Source organism: Solea solea, chromosome 7 (assembly GCF_958295425.1).
Source record: "Solea solea chromosome 7, fSolSol10.1, whole genome shotgun sequence".
NCBI classification, from domain to species: Eukaryota; Metazoa; Chordata; class Actinopteri; order Pleuronectiformes; family Soleidae; genus Solea; species Solea solea.
The window spans coordinates 24,003,856-24,025,059 of NC_081140.1; the positions used below are offsets into that span (position 1 = coordinate 24,003,856).

At 41.2% G+C, this 21,204-nt stretch overlaps 1 protein-coding gene across 1 annotated transcript in view; it reads right to left on the bottom strand.

The window, feature by feature from the left end:
* LOC131462580 (protocadherin-16-like) overlaps nucleotides 1–14,299 on the bottom strand; it is an 88,802-nt gene extending 74,503 nt beyond the window's left edge. The window contains exons 1-2 of the mRNA XM_058633890.1: nucleotides 13,863–14,299; nucleotides 5,095–6,915 (exon numbers count right to left, since the gene is read on the bottom strand). Of these exons, the coding sequence (XP_058489873.1) occupies nucleotides 5,095–6,894 (1,800 nt within the window). The 5' untranslated portion in view covers nucleotides 6,895–6,915; nucleotides 13,863–14,299. The remainder of the gene's footprint in view (nucleotides 1–5,094; nucleotides 6,916–13,862) is intronic.
* Nucleotides 14,300–21,204: the final 6,905 nt, after the last annotated feature.

Below are 21,204 nucleotides of genomic sequence, written 5' to 3' on the forward strand. Positions count from 1 at the left end.
AGCTGTAACTTTTTTAGTTCTCCATGAATGTAACACACACTCAAATTTACAGTTTGGTGTTCAAATACTGAGGTCTGGTTTCAACACCCCTTTCTCCTCTTCACTTGTTGTTGGAAAGAATGAGGCAGTGGATTTGCTAAGGGGTGGCAGGGCACAATAAAATGTGTTCAGCTGTCTCAAGCCCAGCAACTTTGACCTGAACACCCACATTCTATCCAGATGAACATCGGTGTTTATGTTCGCATCAGTGCCCCTGCTAGGCCCAGGAGTAAGTGTTTGAGGAAGTATTAAATTTGCGAAAACATTAAGTAGCACATCCAGTTTCCTGCAATTTTACCATCCTCCAAAAATACTGTTACTACACCGCAGAGCCACAGTGAAGCTTGGTAGTTAGCAAGAGGGAAAAAGAAACAGAGGAAAGCAAAGGCAGAGTCAGTCCCCCCTCAAGCTAAAACCAGTCTCATGAGGAGCCAGACTGGTATGGTATTAAAACAGACAAGTGAACATTTCATTTCACACAAACCATTCCCAGTAAAAATGTCTGGTTAGAATTGATTGATGGCATTTTGTACCAAAATATCACTCTGAAACTGGCACTTTTACTCATCTTCAGAGTTACTCTCTCTTAGCTGTCGAAGTCTCGTTTGGATTCTTTGCTTGAAAAGTGAGAAAAGTTCATTACAGCGAGTCAAAACTGGAAATGACGAGAGGAGCTCAGGTGTCCTCCTCACTCAGAGAAATCATTGCATTATAGATGACTATTCTGCAAAGACTCACTTTGGGGGAAAATGAGCTATTTAATGCACTACACAGAGAACGTCTGGGAAATTAGGCTGGCATTTAAGAGAATCTGTTAAAAGCCTGAAAGAAGAAACTTTCTTGGGAGGAGCAGAGGGCTACACAACATAAATACTGCATTTCTTTAAATGAGGATTCTAGTTTGAATAAACCAGAAAATAATGAACTCCATAATCCCTCATACCATGTTGTCAACTTTTTCAATTTACTGTGAGAGAATACTCTCTTCTTTTTAACAAGAAACAATAAGTCTATTCTCCAGGGAATTATAAATGAGCTGTAACATAAAACAATAAAAGACAGCGCTTATGGGAAAAACAAGGCTTTCTAAAAAAGAATCCCCCCACAGTAGCCTGTTTCATGTGGTAACACATGCTCAAGGACACATGACACAAGGTAATGGAATCAGTGTTATTAGTATCTGCCTGCTGGTTACAAGTAGGTGGTCAGTCTAATAGACGGTGGAAAATCTAGCGTTAAAAAAACACTTTCTTTTAATCATTCATATGTTCTCTCCTATGCAATTATTAGCATTCTTTTTTTCCTCCGATAGACTGGTTGCTTTTATGTTGGCAGGAAGTGACTGAGGATACAACTTTCAGTGAGGTACCTCTTTCAACTAGGCTGCCTTTAAAGATTCCAGTGAAATAATGAACGTGTTGGAGTGGTGCTGTACAGTACGTTACCCTACTTAAAAGAACACGATCATCTAGACTAAGGCCTCATCCATAGTCATGTTTTTTTTTTTTCTTTCGAAAACAACATTGTCATATGGAGAAGTGATCTGTGTTCATATAGCTAAAAATGCACATCACGTGACCAGGCCTGTGTTGTTGTTGTTGTTGAAACAATAGTGATAGTGAAAAATCAAAGTAATGAAACTGAAAGTAAAAAACGCAGTAGCCCCAAAGTTTGAAAACTAAAACAATGCCAGCAGCATGTTTGGGGCGCTAAAACAACAGGGCAGAATGCACTGCAGGCATAGAACAGAAATGATGCATTATAAATGAAAATGTAGAAGTGTGGATGTAGCTTAGCCTCTTTTCCACACACAGTTAAATCGAGATATGGTTGTAGCTCAACTACGCCTTTAAACTGTCATTGAACGTGTGACAACTATGCTAAATGCTGCTACGACCCCTTTCAGCTTCTTAATATTAGCCAGTTTCCACTTTCGCTAGCAGCCAGTTGTTAGCATGTTGAGCTACCTCAAAATATTAAAGTTTTTAAGTCGACAGAGCATAAATTCGGTCTCCCCATAAGTCCAAAATGTACCAGCTTGTACTTCTCCCACGTTTTTCCCCTCAGTTGTTTTACTCGGTCCACGGGTTGGAGCACGTGCATAGCACCTAGGCCAGTTTGAGTGAGGTGGAACATAAACACGCTGTAGTAATTCAACTACCAATCACATTATCTGAGTGTGTGAGTCCGACTTTGAGAAATTAAATTTAGTATAATTGCGAACACTAAGTTTTGTCACACGTCATGTTAATCTACTGGGCTGTAAAATGAACCTTTTCACCTTTTTTTTCTGTTTTTTCTGTTGGGGGGGGGGTCAAAGGAAGTGATTATTCAAAAAGTCACGAGACAGGGAGGCAGGCAGCACTTTGGGTGGCAAAGCAACAGATAAATGCAAAAGCATGAGTAACACCCCCTTGACTTGTGGCAATCAAGTGTTGGTCTCATGTTTTTTAAGTGGCTGCAGTGATGACAAGTGGTCCATTCTGTCATGAACATGTTGGGGGTTTAAAAATTAGGTCCGGCCTCTCCTCTCACCCAGTTAATAAGAAAGGAAGAGAAATCAGATAAGAATTTGGAGAGGGAAAGACCAACAGACAGAGAAGGAAGCCCCCCTGCTAATGTCGCCTCCGCCGCTCATGCCAGTGCTTGTCAGGGCTCATTTCCCCCTCAGCTGCCTGGAGACCCACTCTCGCCTTTCTGCTGGAGCCAGAACAACCCCCCCCCCCCCCACAAAAAACAGACAGAGGGACAATTCTTAGCACAGACACCCTCCAAACCAACCGAAGCCACAACGATATGAGGTGTAAATTATTCCCCAATGTGGGATTCTGACATGACCCACTGGAAAGATACATTAATTCATAAGTGAAATGCCACACAGGAGAATAATCTGCAAATGACTCCCAAAGCCAACACAGCCAGGCATTGCTTTAAACGCCGTGGAGATATTAAGGCTGGCTGATGTGCCTCATTATCCCTAATGACATTTTATATCATGCCTCTTCCTCCATGTCAAAAATCAAAAGCCCCTGAGTCTAATGACCACGTTAAATGACCTTGAAATAATGATTTTATTCTAACAAGACCTCAGCCATAAACACAGACTGGCAGAATGTGTGCCGGCAGAGTGAATGCATGCTTTCAACTCACAGCAAAAAGAGATATAAAACAGCGTGAGAAAAATGTGATCACTACATGATCCAGACAACTTTTAAAAGTTGGTCATGGCTTGAAAAGTATTATTGGAGACTAGAGTTGATAATGGCTCACGAAACACTGTCCACAGCAGAGTTTTTTGGTGCTTAAAATCAAGCTTTTCGTGGCGTATTTGATTCACTCTCAACGATGACCTATTTTCTTTGCAGAATCTCACATATTGGATTACAGATTGGTGTTAATATGCTTCAGTCCTTATTTTTAGCCCCCCCCACACACGCACACACAATTAATGTGACTAATCAGTGTGTGCAAACACATGACTGACTGCATAAGAATATCCACAAACTGTTTTGCCGTGACGTACAGAGATTTCACAAAAAATTAATCGAGACACTTGAAACATTTGAAGTCATGTTGACAATACTGCTATTGTAATGGTTTTTGGACACTTTTGTATGTGGTGGGGAATTGGGAATTTCAACTATAGGGGAAAAAAAAGGCAGACATCAGATGTCTTGCTGAGATGTTTGGATGTAGAGCTGGCACCCTGAGTATGAGCAGTCTGTTCTCACATGCCTCGCCCAGGCACTGCAGCATCCAGTCAGGCCCGGGAGAGGCCATGAGAGCAGTGGCTTTAAAGAGTTACTCCATCCTTTGACCGTGTGAGGTCACCGATCGAGCATGTCATACTGGGAGAGCTGTTTGAACGCAGGTAGTAATGCAATAGAAAAGAAAGACGAAACTCTGACCGTGTCCAGTTTGAAAGAAAAACACGTATTTTCATTTTCCCAGAACATGAACTTCGACTGACATTGGAAAAGAGTGATAACAGTGCTTTATGGTTTTCCAGGTCATATATTGTTTTTTTAATTCTCCTCCAAATTCAGCAATCAATTTCAGTATAGTTGTCTTTTTTTCTTTATCTGCATGCTTCCTATGATTTACAGTGTAATAAGAGACCTCCTATAAGAAGCTGTGGCTTCTTTTTATGCATTCAAGCCAGGAGTCACAGTGTAAGCCTACATCTCTCTTCACCCCTCCCTCTCCCAAGGCTAAAGCCAGGGCCAAGATCCTGTCTGCTGGGCCCTCTGTTTGGACTGCACTCTGTATCCAACTCCTTGATCCTGCAGGCGCTTGTGAAATAGAATTTGTTAGAACCTCTTTAACTGTAAAAAGAATTTCAAAAAAACTCAGTATGTTGTCATTTGGTGCGACACAAATGAAACTGAACTGAATAGATTAGAAATTACTTAATGACTTAACTGATGAGCCGTCTTTTTGTGAGCGCTGTCTTTTTGATAGAACAACTTCAGAAAACAATGTTTTAATGAAAAAGTCAGCCTGCAGTCACTGGGAGGGGGGGCTGCTGTAATTTGTCCAAACTTTAATTCATCTTGTCTTCTATAGCTATTTTTTTCTCACGCTCAACTAGCCTAATTAGGATGCCTTTTCAGAGTGAAGTGACATCTATTTCTTTAGATAAAGCCCTGAATTTGTCTCTGGCTGCAAATATGTGAAAAAGCCCTTTGTGCCTTGGCTGACAGAGGACTTTGCACTGCCTCTGTTGCCCTGGCAACCTTTTGAGAGGTGAAAGGCAGGACAGCCAAAGAGGAGATCATCTTGGCTGAAAAACACAGGTAAATCCTCACCAAGGCCGTCCAATTTAAATAACTTTAACCATTAAAACAACTCTTCATAGAAGAATGAAAGGAATCAGCAAAGTCTGACAAATTCCACCATTATTTGTCTAATACTTTTCCAATTATTATTCTCCTCACAACTGACCCTAAGCCGAGTTCAGACTCTTGCATGAGCTCAGTTTTTAAGTGTAGGTGTGTGTTTACAAAATAAATGCGCACACTCCTAATTAAATAAAGCTGTAAGAAAATGTCCTACCTCAAGAATGCAGGTCCCTGGAATGGTGTTCTCCTTGATGGAGACGTTGTAGAAGTTTCTCTCAAAGACGGGCTCATTGTCATTTATATCCTGCAGCACAATGTTAACCACAGCAGTGGAGGACAGTGGTGGTTTCCCACCATCTCTGGCTACCACAGTTATACTCGGATTGGGGTTCTTTTCATAATCCAGCTGGGATAGAGTGGTGATAATCCCTGTGATGGCGTCTATAGTGAACCAGCTTGAGTATGCACCTTGGCCTTGCAATATGCTGTAGTTAATGTCCCCATTTGGCCCCTGGTCTTTGTCTCGAGCTGTCACTTGTAACACGAAACTCCCCGGAAACACAACTTCAGGTATGACTTGTCTGTACACTGGCTGGTCGAACAGAGGAGGGTTGTCATTGACGTCCATCACCTGGATGATGAAGGAGGACTCGGCTCTGAGGGGAGGGGTCCCCGAGTCTGTCGCCATCACTCTCAGCTCATATGTGTCTCTTTCCTCACGGTCCAGAATCTGGTCCACGCACATCAGATAGATAATACTATCCTTTGTGGTCAGACCAAACTTTCCATCCCCTCCCTCTAGCGAAACGTTGACATTGGCATACTCTCCATAGTCTGGGTCAGTGACTGAGATCCTGGCCACGTACTGACCTGGTTGAGCACCCTCTGAGATTCTAGGTGATCCGTCCTCACTAAGAAAGATGATGGTCATCGTGGGCTGGTTGTCATTGTAGTCTCTGACATGGATGGTGACAAAGGCATTGGTCACTTCTGGCTGCGTTGCATTGTCTTGCGCCTGCACCACCAACTCATGGACTCTCCTCATCTCAAAGTCCAGTGGTTTATTGAGTGTGATGACGCCCGTTCGAGAGTCAACGACAAAATAGCGGTCTGGGTCACTTTGTCTCCTGTTGATCTCGTACAGCACCATCCCATTGTCACCTTCATCAGCATCTGTGGCAAACACCTGCAGGATGTTGCTTCCCGGTTGGAGGTTCTCAGATATTATGGCATGGTAGCGGCTCTGATTAAAAACAGGAGCGTTGTCATTAATGTCTTGCACAGTAATATCTAATGTCATCTGATCAGTCCTTTTAGGTGAACCGCCATCAAAGGCCTCCAAGGACAATGTGTAAGTAGATCTTTTCTCTCTGTCTAGAATGGCATTGACCACCAGGTCCAGATAGAGAACGCCATTGCTTCCCCTCCTGGTTTCCAAGGTGAAGGTCTGGCCAACATTTCCATCTTTTATAAGATAACCCTGTGTAGTAAACAGGCCTTTATCTGCATCCACAGCCGGGTCAAGAGAAAACCTAGTTCCAATGGCTGTCTGCTCGGGGATCTTAAACATTGCGCGCTTTCTTGAGAACATTGGGGCATGGTCGTTTATGTCATTCACCTTGATAGTCACCTCCACGGTCACCCCCGTCATAGTGACGGCAATGAAGTTGTATCGATCCCTCACTTCCCTGTCAAGAACCTTGGCAGTTTTAATAATGCCTGTGCTCTCATCTATGTCCAAATCAGTGCCAACACCTGTTCCCTCGTGGTCTGAGATGAAGTACAAAGATGATGTGATGCCCGGAGGAAGTCCAGCACTGATATCGCCCACAATCGTGCCGGCTGGTTGTTCTTCATCGAGCTGTAGCTCAAGGGTCCCGAGGACAACGGTCGAATGGACTGTTACAAGCTCTAAGGCCACATACAGCATTAGCACTATCCTTCTGTTCCACCAACCCTCACAATGCGAAGGGTCCATCACAGATTTCCCGAAACCCTTGGCAGCTGTCTTCATGTTGGCTCCTTCTATTTAAACCTGGAAACACACAAAGAAGTAAAAGCTGAGCAATGTCAAAACCTGACAACAGCAGAAATGAAGAAAAGGTATATTATTTCTGTGTACACAGTAAGTTAGTTTAAGAAATATAAGAATATGCCTCAAATAGTTTCCCATATGTTTTATGGGCTCCCCTCCAAACCGCAGTGCATACAATAGGCCCTGCATGTAACTTTTTCCAACACCTCTAAGTTCACCTAATAAGTCAACACCTTGTCTCTCCTTCATACCAGAAAGCTCCCCTTTGCTAAAGAAACATCGAAACCACAGGCTGTAGCGCACTGCCTCAGACAGGGAGTCTTTGACTGATGCAATTCAGCTCCAGTTATAAAGGTGCGGGGATCACTTTTGTCAGCCTACCTGGTGTTTTAACCAAAAGCAGTACTTTGTCATGAAAACGTGGGAGGCAGAGTCCTGGCTTTAATATTTATTCATGCTGCTACTACATTTAGCCCTCCTGGAATGAGCAGTTTTCAAACACTCCTCAAATAACCTTTAAAAATATTTAACTCTCCCCAAGAAAACATATCCATCTTCCAATACTTGTGAGAATTAAGAGATGTGAATATTAAATCCAGAGGAAAATAATATTCAAATATTGATTTTTAAACGTGGCAAGGGTGTTACATAAACAAAAGACACACTCTGGCTATGGAACAATCAATTCAACTGCAGAGGCTCTGTAATTGAAGCTGAGAAACACAGTACAGCAATGTGGAACTTGTTCAACAACACTGTCACCATCTGTGGAATCATCCAAAACCACCAAGTGTCTGGCACATAAAGTTATTGTGTCATTTTCATTAAACGGAGGCTTGCAATTGTGTGTGGTTGTGTCTAATATTTTATTTAATTCCTAACTACCATTATGACTTACTGGCAACATATTCCAGCTTTAATTATTTAGAGTTAATAAACACAGAAACACATTAAGTTTTTACTAAAGGTTCTTCAAGGCACCCCCCGGTGGCTTAGATGGAAACTACATTGAAAGGTTCACCAAACATCTGTGCCTGCGTGTGTGTGTGTGTGTGTGCAGTAAATGCCTCTCATGTGCCCCTGGATGCAGTGTGGAGATGTGTGTGTGTGTCTCTGTCTCACTGGTGACAGCATGCTTGGGTGAGACTTGTGCAGCGGAGTTGAAGGGCTCCGTGCAGTCTACCTCTCTCCCTTTTTTCTGGCTCCGCAGCATTGTAATTGAGGTCCGCTGGACGGTGGCCATGAGCGCACAAGATTCCAAAGCTAATTTCACTCTGCTGTGATTCAGAGCCCAACACCCAAGATACTGACTTTAATGAATTTGACTTAGGGTGAGAAACCTTGGAACCGTTCCGTAGAAAGACACGGAAATCACTGTTGTTAGCGTCGGCTACAGCCATCCATACTACTTTACTTTAATTTGAAAATTACAGTCTCAGATATGATCTGCGTCCAGATGAATGTTACGGATCCGTATCATCTGCGTCTACTCTAACATGTATCAACACATGTATCATTTACCATTAATGAACACTGGGCATGCACATGGTTTTGTTTCTCCTCTCCGTTTTTCACTTAGTTTTTAGTCAGAGCAGAGATTTATTTGATTAAAACGTCAAACTGAACCTGAGCGTTAATGGAGCTTCTTTTGTTCACACAGCTGATAGTTGGATCCAGGCCGATAAGAACCAATCAGGAAATGAATGAGGATAATTGCGTCATATAGAGTAATTGTAATTGTCTGTCTAGACTACGACACAGCCCCAGAGTTTTCAAAGCAAAAATTGAGCCAGCAGCATTTTTAAACTTCAAAACTGATGAGGTACTTTAGTAGACGAGGTACTGTGGACAACAGGTGTGAGCTCATGTAGCCACTTTATTAGGTACACAGGACATTGTCTTCTGACCATCACTGCCGCTCACTGGATGTTTTCTCTTCTTCAGACCCTTCTCTGTAAACCCTGGAGATGAGTGAAAATCCCTGTGTATCAGCATTTTCTGAAGTAAACAGACCAGGCTGTCTGACACCTTTCTTCACCATTCTGATGCTCAGTTCGAAGTATAGCAGGTTGTCATGACCATGTCCATGTGCCTAAATGCATTGACTTGCTGTCAGTTAATTGGCTAATGAGATATTTGCATTAGCAATGCAGCATTTGTTGGTAGTTTCACAGCAAGGAACAAAAAAATACGTCTGGATCAATGTGCTGAATTCATTTATCAGACGTACAACGTGGTATGACTTTAAAGTCACTTGCTTACTGTATGTGTGTGAGTTGCTTTCTGATTCCTGCGCTCAGCTGAAACTGACGCACCTCAGAAAAAGCATAAAACATCTTAACAGCACTTTCCATCTCAGTATTAATTTTCTTATTTCTGCGAGACTGGGGGTGGACGTTTACAAATCTCACTCGAAAGCACAAAGAACAACTCTCAAGGCCAAGATCTCAGTCCAAATGCCACAACTGAAATAATGCACTCTCTGGTTGAGCTACAGTGGAGGACCTCTGCAGAGCTGCGCAGCCTAATGGACATAGCAGACGCAGTCAGCGAGGCTAATTGCACAATACCAGGTTGAGAGGCACATATGGTTTAAAAAGATTTGGTTGCAAGTGAAAGGGAAATTTCCCCACATCAAAGCTAACACGGTCACCAAATATATAAAAACTGTCTCTCACCTACCCAGACATCTACCACGAAGAGTTAATGACTGAAAGTTTGAGGCCAGTTAGTAGTCAGGATATAAAAGCCAATAACCTATTCGTGCATGGAGCTTCAGGGAAAGTAATCTGAAGGGAAAAAAAAAATGTTCAGAATAGCCGCTGATGGTTGAAAGCTGTTGTATTTAGTAAGCCAATTCCATTGTGGCTTGGATTCAGATGTTTTCCTTGCATCATTGTCCTAGATCACGGTGAGTCCCTCCCACTGGTAGTTAAACATTGGTGGAGAGTTTTTTGTTAAGATGATGTAAGTCCCTGGAGGATTAGCCCTGTGTACCTTCAGCGAGGACGGTCAAATATTCAATTGCATGCAGTTTCTTTGTCTACAACCTGTGCATTTGTGAATAACACACAGTGTTCACCTCGTTGTTATTAATAATGATGGCTTGACCTGGTTTCTTTTGAATCCCCTGAAGCAAGAAAAATCCAAGGTTTCAAGTATTTACATGCAGAATGGAACCTCTGTTTGACTACACTGGATATCTTTCCGGGCACTTTGCTAGCATGACTGGAATCAGCGTAAAAAAAAAACCATGGCAGCAGTGAATGCTGGGAACATCAGGGGCGCATTTCAGTACCTCCCCACTGTGTTCGACATCATGTTTGGCAACAGTTTTTTCTTAAGAGCTGAAAATATATTACATTTTATTCTTCCTCTGAAGTAGTATTTGTCTTTTTTTACCTCCACTATGAAAACAAGCTGGCCTTTGGGTCGGGAAAAAAACCTACAATAGACAGTACATCTGAACAAACATGGCCGCCCCTCTCCCTGAGCAGAAACACACATTACATATGAGGATGTCAAACCTCTAATCAAGCGTAAATATGATTTATAACAAATATACAGTGAAAAAAATGTTGGATATCACAATTAATTTAGTGGATTTTCTACACAACACACTAGCCAAGTCATGTAATTTCATCTGAGAGGACACATATTGGGAACTGCCTTCACACTGAATAAACGTCAAATACTTATCTTGAGCTAATATCTTAGACAACAAACATACACGATATTTGAGATAGCCGCTCGCCCTCTTTCCTCGTCTCACCACAGTATCAGGCTACAGAGATACGGCCCAAATAACGCTCTAAAATCAATCCCAATCAATCAAAAACCTGATCCCTGAAGTATCAGCTGCACAACTTTAATTAACACAATCAAACCATTTTCACCAACAACAGGCCAACGGGGACGACTGTAGTGACAGACGACGTAAAATGAGCTTCTAATTCCATGTCATGATTCCAGTTCACTCAAAGAAAACTTCTGTGGTTTCAGAAACATGCCAGGCTGCCTGAGGCCCAATGGAGCCATAATGGAAACCACAGACAAAACTGCAGATTGACTGGACATAAGGATGACAGGCTTAGCACAAAGCAAATGAAAAAAGCTCTGAATGTTTGCCAGACTATTGCCTCTCCCAAGTGCCACGTTTCTGTGCTCTGCATTAGTCTTTGAAACTTTGGTCCCAGGGCATGTTGAGGGGAAAAAAAAAAGAGAAAAGGCCAGGAAAAGCCATTACAGGCCTCAGATACGCACGCGATCCCCGGCCATAACAACGCGATATTGGGAAAACACACTGGCTACTTTTTCACAGTGAGCTTAAGGCTGCTGAGAGTTTGCGTCAAGAAGGACGATCTGTTTCCCACAACAAGAGCAGCATGGGTTAGTTCAGCTGTTTGTCTAAGATGTTCCAGATTTAAAAAAAAAAAACAAAAAAAAAAAACACATGTACACCTTGTGTCTTTGAAGATGACGCCATCTGATATAGTGTTTCCAATACAAGCGGTTGCATCATTAAAAACACATGTGCATCAAGTTACAGTAGCCGGGGTGCGAAGGAGTGTTTGGACAACATTACAACAACCAAGGTCGAAGTTCATATGTGAGCAGTTACGCATGTGTTTCTGAAAGATGACAAGGTTTTGAAAAAAAACACCCGGGTGTCCACAAAAGACATAGATGTTTTGTATTTTTAGTTGACAGAGTCGCTCGTGAAAAAGAAAACACAACACAAGTCGTTATTGATGAGTTACTTAAGTTGTGACTGATGATGACACTTCAGCATAATGAGGAAAACTGCCGTAAATGTCAGGCAACAAGATCCTCTTTGTCTGGGTGGTGCTGGTGTGGCCATCCTGGAAGAACCACATCTTTTGTTTTTCATGCCTTTTTAGGAGTCTGGAACACAAGCTTCATCAACAGCATATGCGAGCTACAAAGACAAGACTGGTGAAATGATTACTTCATGCACTGCGCAGAGGGTTTATGACATAATCCTTGGAATCATATAAAAGCTGGGGTGGCCCGTTTTTTTGTTTTTTTTTTTAGGTTCAAGCCAACCGTGCTGCTTTTTTTTTTGTTTGTTTGTTTTCTCTGTGACTTGTACATTTTAACTAAACCCAGAGTTTGAGGAATGGTACGGATTAGAGAAATGTTTTTGCACATGAGAAACTTGAAGGGGGGAAATGATCACAAACATTTAAAAATGGCCGAGAAAAACAAAGCAGGTGGGAAGTGGATGCACGAAAAGGATTTAAGGATAAGTAACTGGATAAACTCTGACAATTTCGTCTTAAAAATAGCAGTGGTCGTCATTCGTTGCTTTATTCTCCATATGAGGGTCACGGGGAGCTTGAGCCAATCCCAGATGACAAGGGCAAGAAAAAGGGTCACTAGTCCATTGCAGGGGCAACACATTTAAACCTACGATCAATTTAGATTATCCAGTCAATCTCTGTGCGTGGAGAAAACTCACACGCACACAGGGAGAACATGCAAATTCTACACGGAAACAACTGGTCACGAACCTGGACCTTCTTGCCCCAAGGCAGCAGTGCTAACCACTTCCTTGTGGCCCAAAAATCAATGGTATGTACATAGTAAATGTTGCAGCCTGCCTAGAATCAAATAAACTCTGGAAACGTGTTCAAATAGAAGTGCATAATTTTCGAATAATCGTCCGTTACATTTAAACGACTAATCTCATGTCGCCTGGTGACATTTCCAGACTGCACACAGGAAGTGATGCACTAGTAAAGTGAGACAGTGACATAACAGGTTGGAGTAAAAAACTGAAAACACAAAAAACTCAAAAAACAAGTCGTTCAGTTCACTTCCTGTCCTTGTCTGTCCCTGTGCTGCCACTGTATACACATCAACGCTCCCTCAGTCTGTTCTGAAAGTTGCTTATCTGAGCATATTTTGAGTTTAACAACAAAAATGATCAGACATTACACACTGCAACTTTAAATTCTACTTTTATTTAGTATAACTCAAACACTTAGAGTTCAATTTAACAATATTCAAGGGTGTATTTGATCCTAATTGGAAATGGTGTTGAACTGACTCCATTAGTGTAACCTTTAACACTGCGAACTGCTGTTATTGACCAGCTCAATGTGCCTCAAAATCAATACCAGGTAATAACGAGACTTGTTGCAGAGTAAAAGCAGCATTAAAAAAAGAAACTGTATAAGTGGCATAAAAGCAGGACCCCGTTCAAACTGTGTGAGAGTTGGTGGTGAGAAGAGAAGGAGAAAGGAGGAGTCTGCGCCCCGTGTTGTGTCTGAAGTCAAGAGAAAAGAAGGAGGCAGCCGCGTAATTACGCAGCTTCACCATGGCAACCATCGCATTCACAACTAAAGTGCGCCGTGATGGAACCCCAGGGAGACTTAATAAATGTATTAATTGAGGCGGACGAACACAGGATGAAGTGTGCGACGAGGAGAGCGGTATAAACGGTGAGGTATGCGTTCAAGCAGAGAGGGGAAGACAGGGCAGTGGACGACACAATAACTCCATAGGTAGAATAAGAAGAATGTCTCAGAGGGGGGGTTAAAAAAAAAGTGCGACATGACATGCAATTAAAATATCTGGCTCTTCAAAGTCAGAGGATTTGAGTTTTGTGCAGTGTTAATTGCGCAAAACACACACGCTGTTACATTGAATGCGTTTGACTTCATCGGAGTGACAGCTATGAAACTCTGGAAATAAGCGTATTTGATCTGGTTGGTTCTTATATAGAGGTTTACAAAACAATGAAGTATTTATTATTCAGGTTGAAACATTGTTTGTCCGTTATCGCGCCACACTGAAGTCTGGACATGCAAAGAAATGGCAAGTTACGCATGCAGGAGTCCACTGCTGCAGAAACACTGGAGGAGTGGAGAAGTGAAGCAGTGAAGGACGTCTTCTTCACGCTGTGGATGAGAGATACTCACATTCATCTGCTCCTCTGCTCTGCTTTATAAGAGACTTCTCACTGCCTCCGTGTTATTCCCGTGTCAAGATAAAGTCCAAAGTGGAATTAACATCCATCTCACAACTTCAATTGAAAAAAGAAAAGGAAAATCACGTGGAGCTCTTTTCTCCCGTGATTGTGGAAATCACTCTCCTGTTGCACCCAGTGAAATAATTGTCCTGCAGTGCTGAACTCTTTCCAGTCACTTTTTCAGTCAAACTTTCAAACTTGCAAAGGAAACTCCCCCCAATCGTCCTCTTTTCCTCTGGACGTTATCAACTTATCGGCATCCGCTGTTTGTCTAACGGAGACTACACACACGAGCACGCACGCACCGCCGCAGCACACACCGCTGACTGAAAATCAAACAGTGTGGGGCAGAGCTGAGAACTGGCTGCCTGGACGTCCCCCACCTCCAGATCTAATTTATTCAACACGTGACGGAGAGCAACAACCTCCTGCTCCCCCCCCCCTGATCCCGCTGCTGCTGCTGCTGCTGCTGCCACAAGGAGCCACAGCAGATCTGCAGCAGAGAAGCCTCAGATTATTGCTGAACTTTGGTGCCACCATTCTGCACGAAGGGGAATTGTAGTGTAGATCAGCAGCACTTGAAAAAGGGGATGGATGATTCACAATGGGGGTTGTTGTGCACTGGTTTTTGGAAATTAATCACATGCATATTTTTGAATAAAAAATGTGTCCAAATACCTTTTGCCAACTGATTTTTGAGATTCTGATGTGAAAGAAGAGGAGCAATGGAACTTTCAACATTGATTTTACATGGGGCACTCATGCTGAATTTAACAGCAATGTTTTTGGGCACATTTAATGCCAAACATCCATCTGTTCACCAGTCCATCACAGGGCCACATACATAGACAAATGACCACCCACTCTCACAACCACACCTATGGTTGATTTAGAGTTTCCAATTGACCTAATCCCCATGTTGCATGTTTTTGGACTGTGGGAGGAAGCCTTATGTTGCCCATGTGACCCGTAGACCCTCAAACTCCACGAAAACCCCTGTACAGCAGAAAAATAGGAGAGAACATGTACAAAAACAAGTTCAGCAGATTACGAACAAAACATTATTCAAAACAAGAGGAAAGAGAAGAGGATAGAAACCAGGAGCATTTAAAAAAATTAATAATTCATTAAACATCATCACTTTTATCTTCATCATCTCGCCCAGGCTGTGATTTCATGTCGTTTATCCCACTCGTTTATCCCCAACACCACCTGGTGTTGGTTCCAGCTGCTCATGTGCTCACTCTTAACCAGATTTACAGCATTACTTACAAACCTAACAATACATAATAAAAGAAATATATCTTAATCAAACTTATACAATGTCACATGTTTACATTTAAATGTTCAAAGTGAAATCTAAATGTCTAAATATATATAAAAAAAATAGGAACACACAAAGAAGTAGAATTGGGCAATAATTCAACAACAACAGATACTGTACTAAAATATTGTAAAGTGTAATGGAACAGAAGGTTAATGCTGATTAAGACAGGTTGCAATTTTCATATTGGACTACTTTTGTTATTTTCTTTCCAACAGCTTGCACTATAGCTCTATTATTGCACTGACTTGTAATAAATAATGGCTTTTCAAGATTTCAATATCTTATATTATTCATTTGTGTCTCTCTTGTTAATGTGCACCAAACCGTGTTTAACAGTTATTTGTAGTTTTCTGCCCATAAAGAAAGTTTAAAAACCTCTTTAACGTTCACTCAACAGCGATCGGTCTTTATTTTGTCATGATGATTATCTACGTTGACTGATTTGAAGACGTTTGCCACGATAATCTTCGTCAGCCGTACAAACAAAGTTAAGTTCTGTGCCAGCGTATAAAAATATATTAAAGTTAAATTAAAGCTGAAACGCTGCAGCAGAATAAATATCTCTGCACTAACGCTGTCCGCAACAAAACAGTCAATGTAGTTTCCTGTTTCAATGTTGACCCGTTTTATTAAACGCATCCTCACCTTCTGTTCTGTTTTGCCGTCTATTGTGCATCACATTTTGCTAAACCGCAAGAACAAGCTTGGTGCTAACAGAAGGTTCAGGGCAAATTCAACCGATTTTAAACAAGTTGCTAGTGTTTGGCCACAGATTCCACCTGCACAGACGCGGCACAAAGGAGCATTTATTTGTCCCTGCCTCAATTTTTCTGTTGAACAATTATTATGTTATGACTGCGACTGAAATATGAGTGTTTCTGCGGCTGTTGTTGAACAAAATTCCCCACTGGCATAATACAGATCATTCTGAGCTTGAACTTGAAACCTCCACCAAGGCTACTGACTTACTTTCCTGAACAATTTATTTTTTTTACCCATCATGAAGGATGTAACAATTTATAAAATATAAAAGAGACACAAAAAGGGACTATAAATACAGATCAGACCTTTTAGAACCTACAGAGAAATCGCTCAGGGAGTGAAAACCTTCCAAAAGTATGCTGAACATGTAACACTACCACACAAGAATTACACAATTGTAGTGCTTTTATTTCACAGATTATACTGTATCTAGTGAAATAATTATAGAATGTAGAATTGTAAAGAATTCACACATAAACAGACTTTTGACACCATTCTATGATATTACATAGATATTACAAGAACATGTTTAAATGTAAATATTAAATGTGTTTTAAGGGAGTCCATTCTGGAGAACTGTACCAAAGTCAAATATGATGGTCATTCAAAGCTGATTTATGACAAGTGTAGGCAGGGATTTGAGTGGTTTGCTCCATAAATGCATTAAATGTAAAGTTATGTTAGCGCTTTATTAACCAACAGGTTCGGATTTCCTTCAAGTGGACTTATTAATTGTATCACCATGCACTCAGGGCTTTGTTTTATTCTCAAAAATATACATGAACTATCATCGCTTTCCACTTTATAGCTCTCAGGTGATGTAGTGCGGCTCATTTTACCTCCACCTACTTAAAATATATTAACCAAACGCGCTCAACAAAACCTCGGCATCATAAGGAGGCCCATAGCTATTTCGCAGACTGTGTTTGCCTTTAGATGTTCGGAATAAAGAACCCTCCGGGGGATATTTTTCATCTAAGACTAGAAATAAGAGGCAGTGGCCCCAACGTTACCTCACACTCTGTGAAGCATATAGCCTACATCTCCACTTATGCCCCAAGAGGCACACTGCTTTTATGTCTAATGGTGCTGGATTGCTCCGTAACCCTGCTTCACTTCTCATGTCCATCACTGCAAGCTCTGAAAGTTATTTGAAAAATGCTTGTCACTTTGCATTTGGGTTGTATAAACAAGACAATAACAACACAGGAGGCCCTTTTTTTGTGCCTGTGCTTTTATTTATCGAGGAACTGTTTTCATGCATGCATTAATCATCTTGTGTTAATTAAATTGCTGGCTTATTGTTTTATTATTTCATATAGTGACTCAGCACTGGTGGATTCATTAGTGACAGCCAGCCAGCCACTTTATTAGGTACATGTGTTCAAAAGGTCAAAAGTGCAACAGGTTTATTGGCATAAATATACAGTAAAATGTGTTTGTTTTCCTTTGACATGTAAAGCAAGTGCCTTACTTTACAGACGCCGTCATCTTGCCCAGCTATGTTTCTACAGCAGCCTGAGGAGAACAGCTTCTGCTATGTGAAGACCACTGTAGTAACCCTGGCACACTTGGAAAATTAGATGTCACTTATTTTTACCTACTAAAGTGTTGTCCTGTGTATTCCACAAGTATCATAATCTCTGTTGTTTTAAGACTGGCGAGTGAAGCACTGTCAAATATTGTAAGTAGTAGCAAAAAAGAGACTTTATTAGGTACACCAGTTAAACTGCATGTTAATCCAAATATCTAATCTGCTGAAGTGTCACAATGTGACCTCGGAACAGTTGTTCTACAGCAGCAGAAAACCCACTCCTGCTGCTTTATTAGGTTTCCTGTGTACCTAATATAGTGGCCAGTGAGTACGTATGTCAGTATAAATACTGACAGATGGTTGTATCAGCCTGTTAGTGCCAACTAAGTAAAATAAAACTTTTCAGGGAGTGGGTTAAAAGTTGATTGGTCAATCATCACTACCACAATTCCACATTTATGCTGGCTTATCTTTTTTTTTCTTTTTTTCCGCCAAGCAACCCAGTTACTGTATGTCTCCAAACTCTCACTCTGTGAAGTGCTGTATCACCAAGTGCAATGAGTTCCAGCGCTGGCAGCTACTCATTATAACTCTGACAGCAGAAGCAGAGGAGGCAGACTCGCATACACACACTACAAACCACACACACAATCAAATGACAGCAATTTATTACTCAGAATAGCCTACAGCCTCCATATCACATGCAGTATCAGCCCCTTAATGGCACATGTTCTGGCGAAAGACGGAGAGAAGCGTAGCTAATTATAAAAACTCTGCTGTTGTGTTATTGGTGCAGCGAGAGCAGAGCATCAAGGAGACCTTGAGTTTATCTGCAGCACTGAAACTATTGTGGCCTTGTTTGCAGGATGCATGAAATGAAATGAAATTTCCCAAAAATACCCTCAAAAATAAGATATATGTGAGTTAACATATGACAAAGTGAGAGTTTTTTTACGTTTTTGTTTCTTTTCTTCAACTAAATTTGGGACATACAGTCCCTCTATCTGTGTAGTCTGTCACCGTATTGTATCAAGCAAAACAAATGATAATTCCTGTCTTATCAAGATACATTTTGCACCTTTTCCCATTTGTTTTTTGTGCGTTTTTCAACTGCATGTTGACAGGACAGTAGATGTTCAAATATCCTGCACCCGACAGAATTCTTATCAAACCAAATGTACACTTCACAGAACTGTCCGGTCTGGTTTAAAAAGATAAAAGATTTAAAAAAAAAAAAGATAAATTCCAAACTGATGCATTGATTTACAGTTTTTTTTTTGTTCTTTAACCCAACAACAACTAGATTAGGTATTGTACTGTGGATAAATTGCATCAAAACATCAGAGGGGCATCTGTTGCTCGTTTGGCATCATTGCATTTGTTCCACAAAAAAAGCACAACTTGGACTTTTTTGCTTTCCAAATCCAGTCCAGTGTGTGTAACAGTTAGAGAGGGTTTATTGGCAGAAACTGAACACATACTACACATGTGTATAAGTGTGTAATCACTTTAAAATGTACGTGTTCTTTAAGGATGAGCTTTAGTAGTTTTACCCAGGTTTACTATTTCAATACATTTTTCAGGATTTGTTTCTATACACAAAACTGTCCAATTAATAGAATCCACTGAGGTCAGTCATGGTTGAAATCATCCTGGCTCCTGTGAGTCCTGAATTAAAAAAAAAAAAGACAAGGTGCAGTAATGGTGGATAATTCTGTAATCCTACTTTGAGGTCCGACGCTCTCCACATCACAAGGTTGCGGTCTTGGTGATTTTTCTGTGATGGCTATTTTGGTGACATTTGACATGGATTAGAGGGGGAAAGCCACAGAGTTTGGCTCCTCCAGTCTCGCTGACAGTCCAAATGAGGAATAACAAACAGCTCATGTTTAAGTTAAGCGTGTGACAGAGGAGTTCATATGTGTGACAGAGGAGTTCATATTGACGGAAGGAAAAGTGGATGCAACCTGATACAGACAATGTAGTAGAATAACTACTATATGTGATGCACGGTCTCTAAAAACAACATTATAAATTTAGCTTTGCACCACAGACGACGAGGTCCATAATCATCTAAGCTGCATGTTGCATGCAATATTAATAGTGAGAAGCTGAATGAGGTTCAGCTGTGTCTACATTTACGGGTTGTAAAGACTGTCCTTGTGATTTCCATGTGATGTTTCTTGCCATATATTCATACAGCACTTGACCCAGAGATCGCTGAGGTCTGCCTTGTGTTTATTTCACTCACGAGGTTCTCATTGTTTGCATTTGCCAGCGTGCCTCCAGGTAACGAGGAAAAGGACATCTAAATGAATAAATCTGAATTTTATCAAAACATGGAAAACAGAGTTACAGAAACAAAAGCATGATCTCACCCCCGCTGCCCTGATTCACAACATACTTTAAAATACTTGCATAAATAAAGCGTTTCTCTCTTATTTATCACGTTGATGAGGCAAACTTGACAGCGTGTTTCATGTACCGCAAAATACGTATTTTTCCGATTCGTTTCATAATAAAGCCTCAACGTTGACATGTTGTGACCAGGCCTATTTCATTTCTCCACATACTCACTTTTGTACCTTTTGTGAAGGCGCCGGGTCAATGTTTTCGTTCCGAGTTTCTGCCCAAATCGTTGTTTAAAACACAGCGAACACAGTGTTTTTCAAGGTTAACAGTGAAGGATACCTGGGGCAGTGAGGTGGGGGGCGGGGCTGCATGTGCTCGAGCAGGAGACTTTTTGTGGGACAAAAAAACTAACCAGAAAACCTTTGGTTTACTGAACGTTCCCTACACATTATGTAAAGAGGACATTATTTTCTCCGCACACTCCATAAGAATCCAATTAAAAGTGATCGAGTTTAATAGACTTTTATTAGATTGCACTTTGAGCACAAAAAACTGCGCACGTGTACTCGCATGCATCTACTGTCCAACTGTGCGTGGCCCTGTCTGAAGGATATTAGATATTGAGTGCACATGTGGTTTTCATTTGGTAAAAAAAAAACAAAAAAAAAACCTGTGGGAGTACCAGCTCTTTGTCATCTTCTGTTTAATCATGACGTAAAAGATCTTTTATAGATTTCTGTTTAGTGTTTCTACTGCTCCCTGACTCTTTCATGTAAAAAACCTCAAATTCAACCTTGAAATCCACCAAGTTATTTGGTTTCAAACAACATGATATTCATAATCTGCATTCAGTGTGCTTGTATGAAATGAGTATGTACAGTTGAGGATCCTGATGAAATCTCTGGTTCAGACCAGGTGGATCACCGGCATCTTCAAATAAACGTTGACTTGACCCCACGTGTGAGTGTCTGCGTCACTCTGCCGCTGCCGGGTTAAACCTCCCTGTGAACAATCATGGATCGTTTTAAGTGATTACGTTGTTTTACAACTGCACTCTGTTGATTATAAACTGCACTCTCATGGTCTACATTATAACAGACGACACAAATAAGAGATCAAACTTACAAAACACCAGTGTTTGTGTGCAGAATCTCACCCAGGAGCTAAATTTGGCAGGATCACGCTGTTCCTCGCTGTTTTCATTCGCAGTCGCTCAAGGAAAGCTGTGTTTGATGTCAGCTCGTCCCAGCTGTGAATGTGTGCCTACATAAATTGGGCTGTGCTAAAAACGACCCTGACTGCTCTGCCAATGTTTGT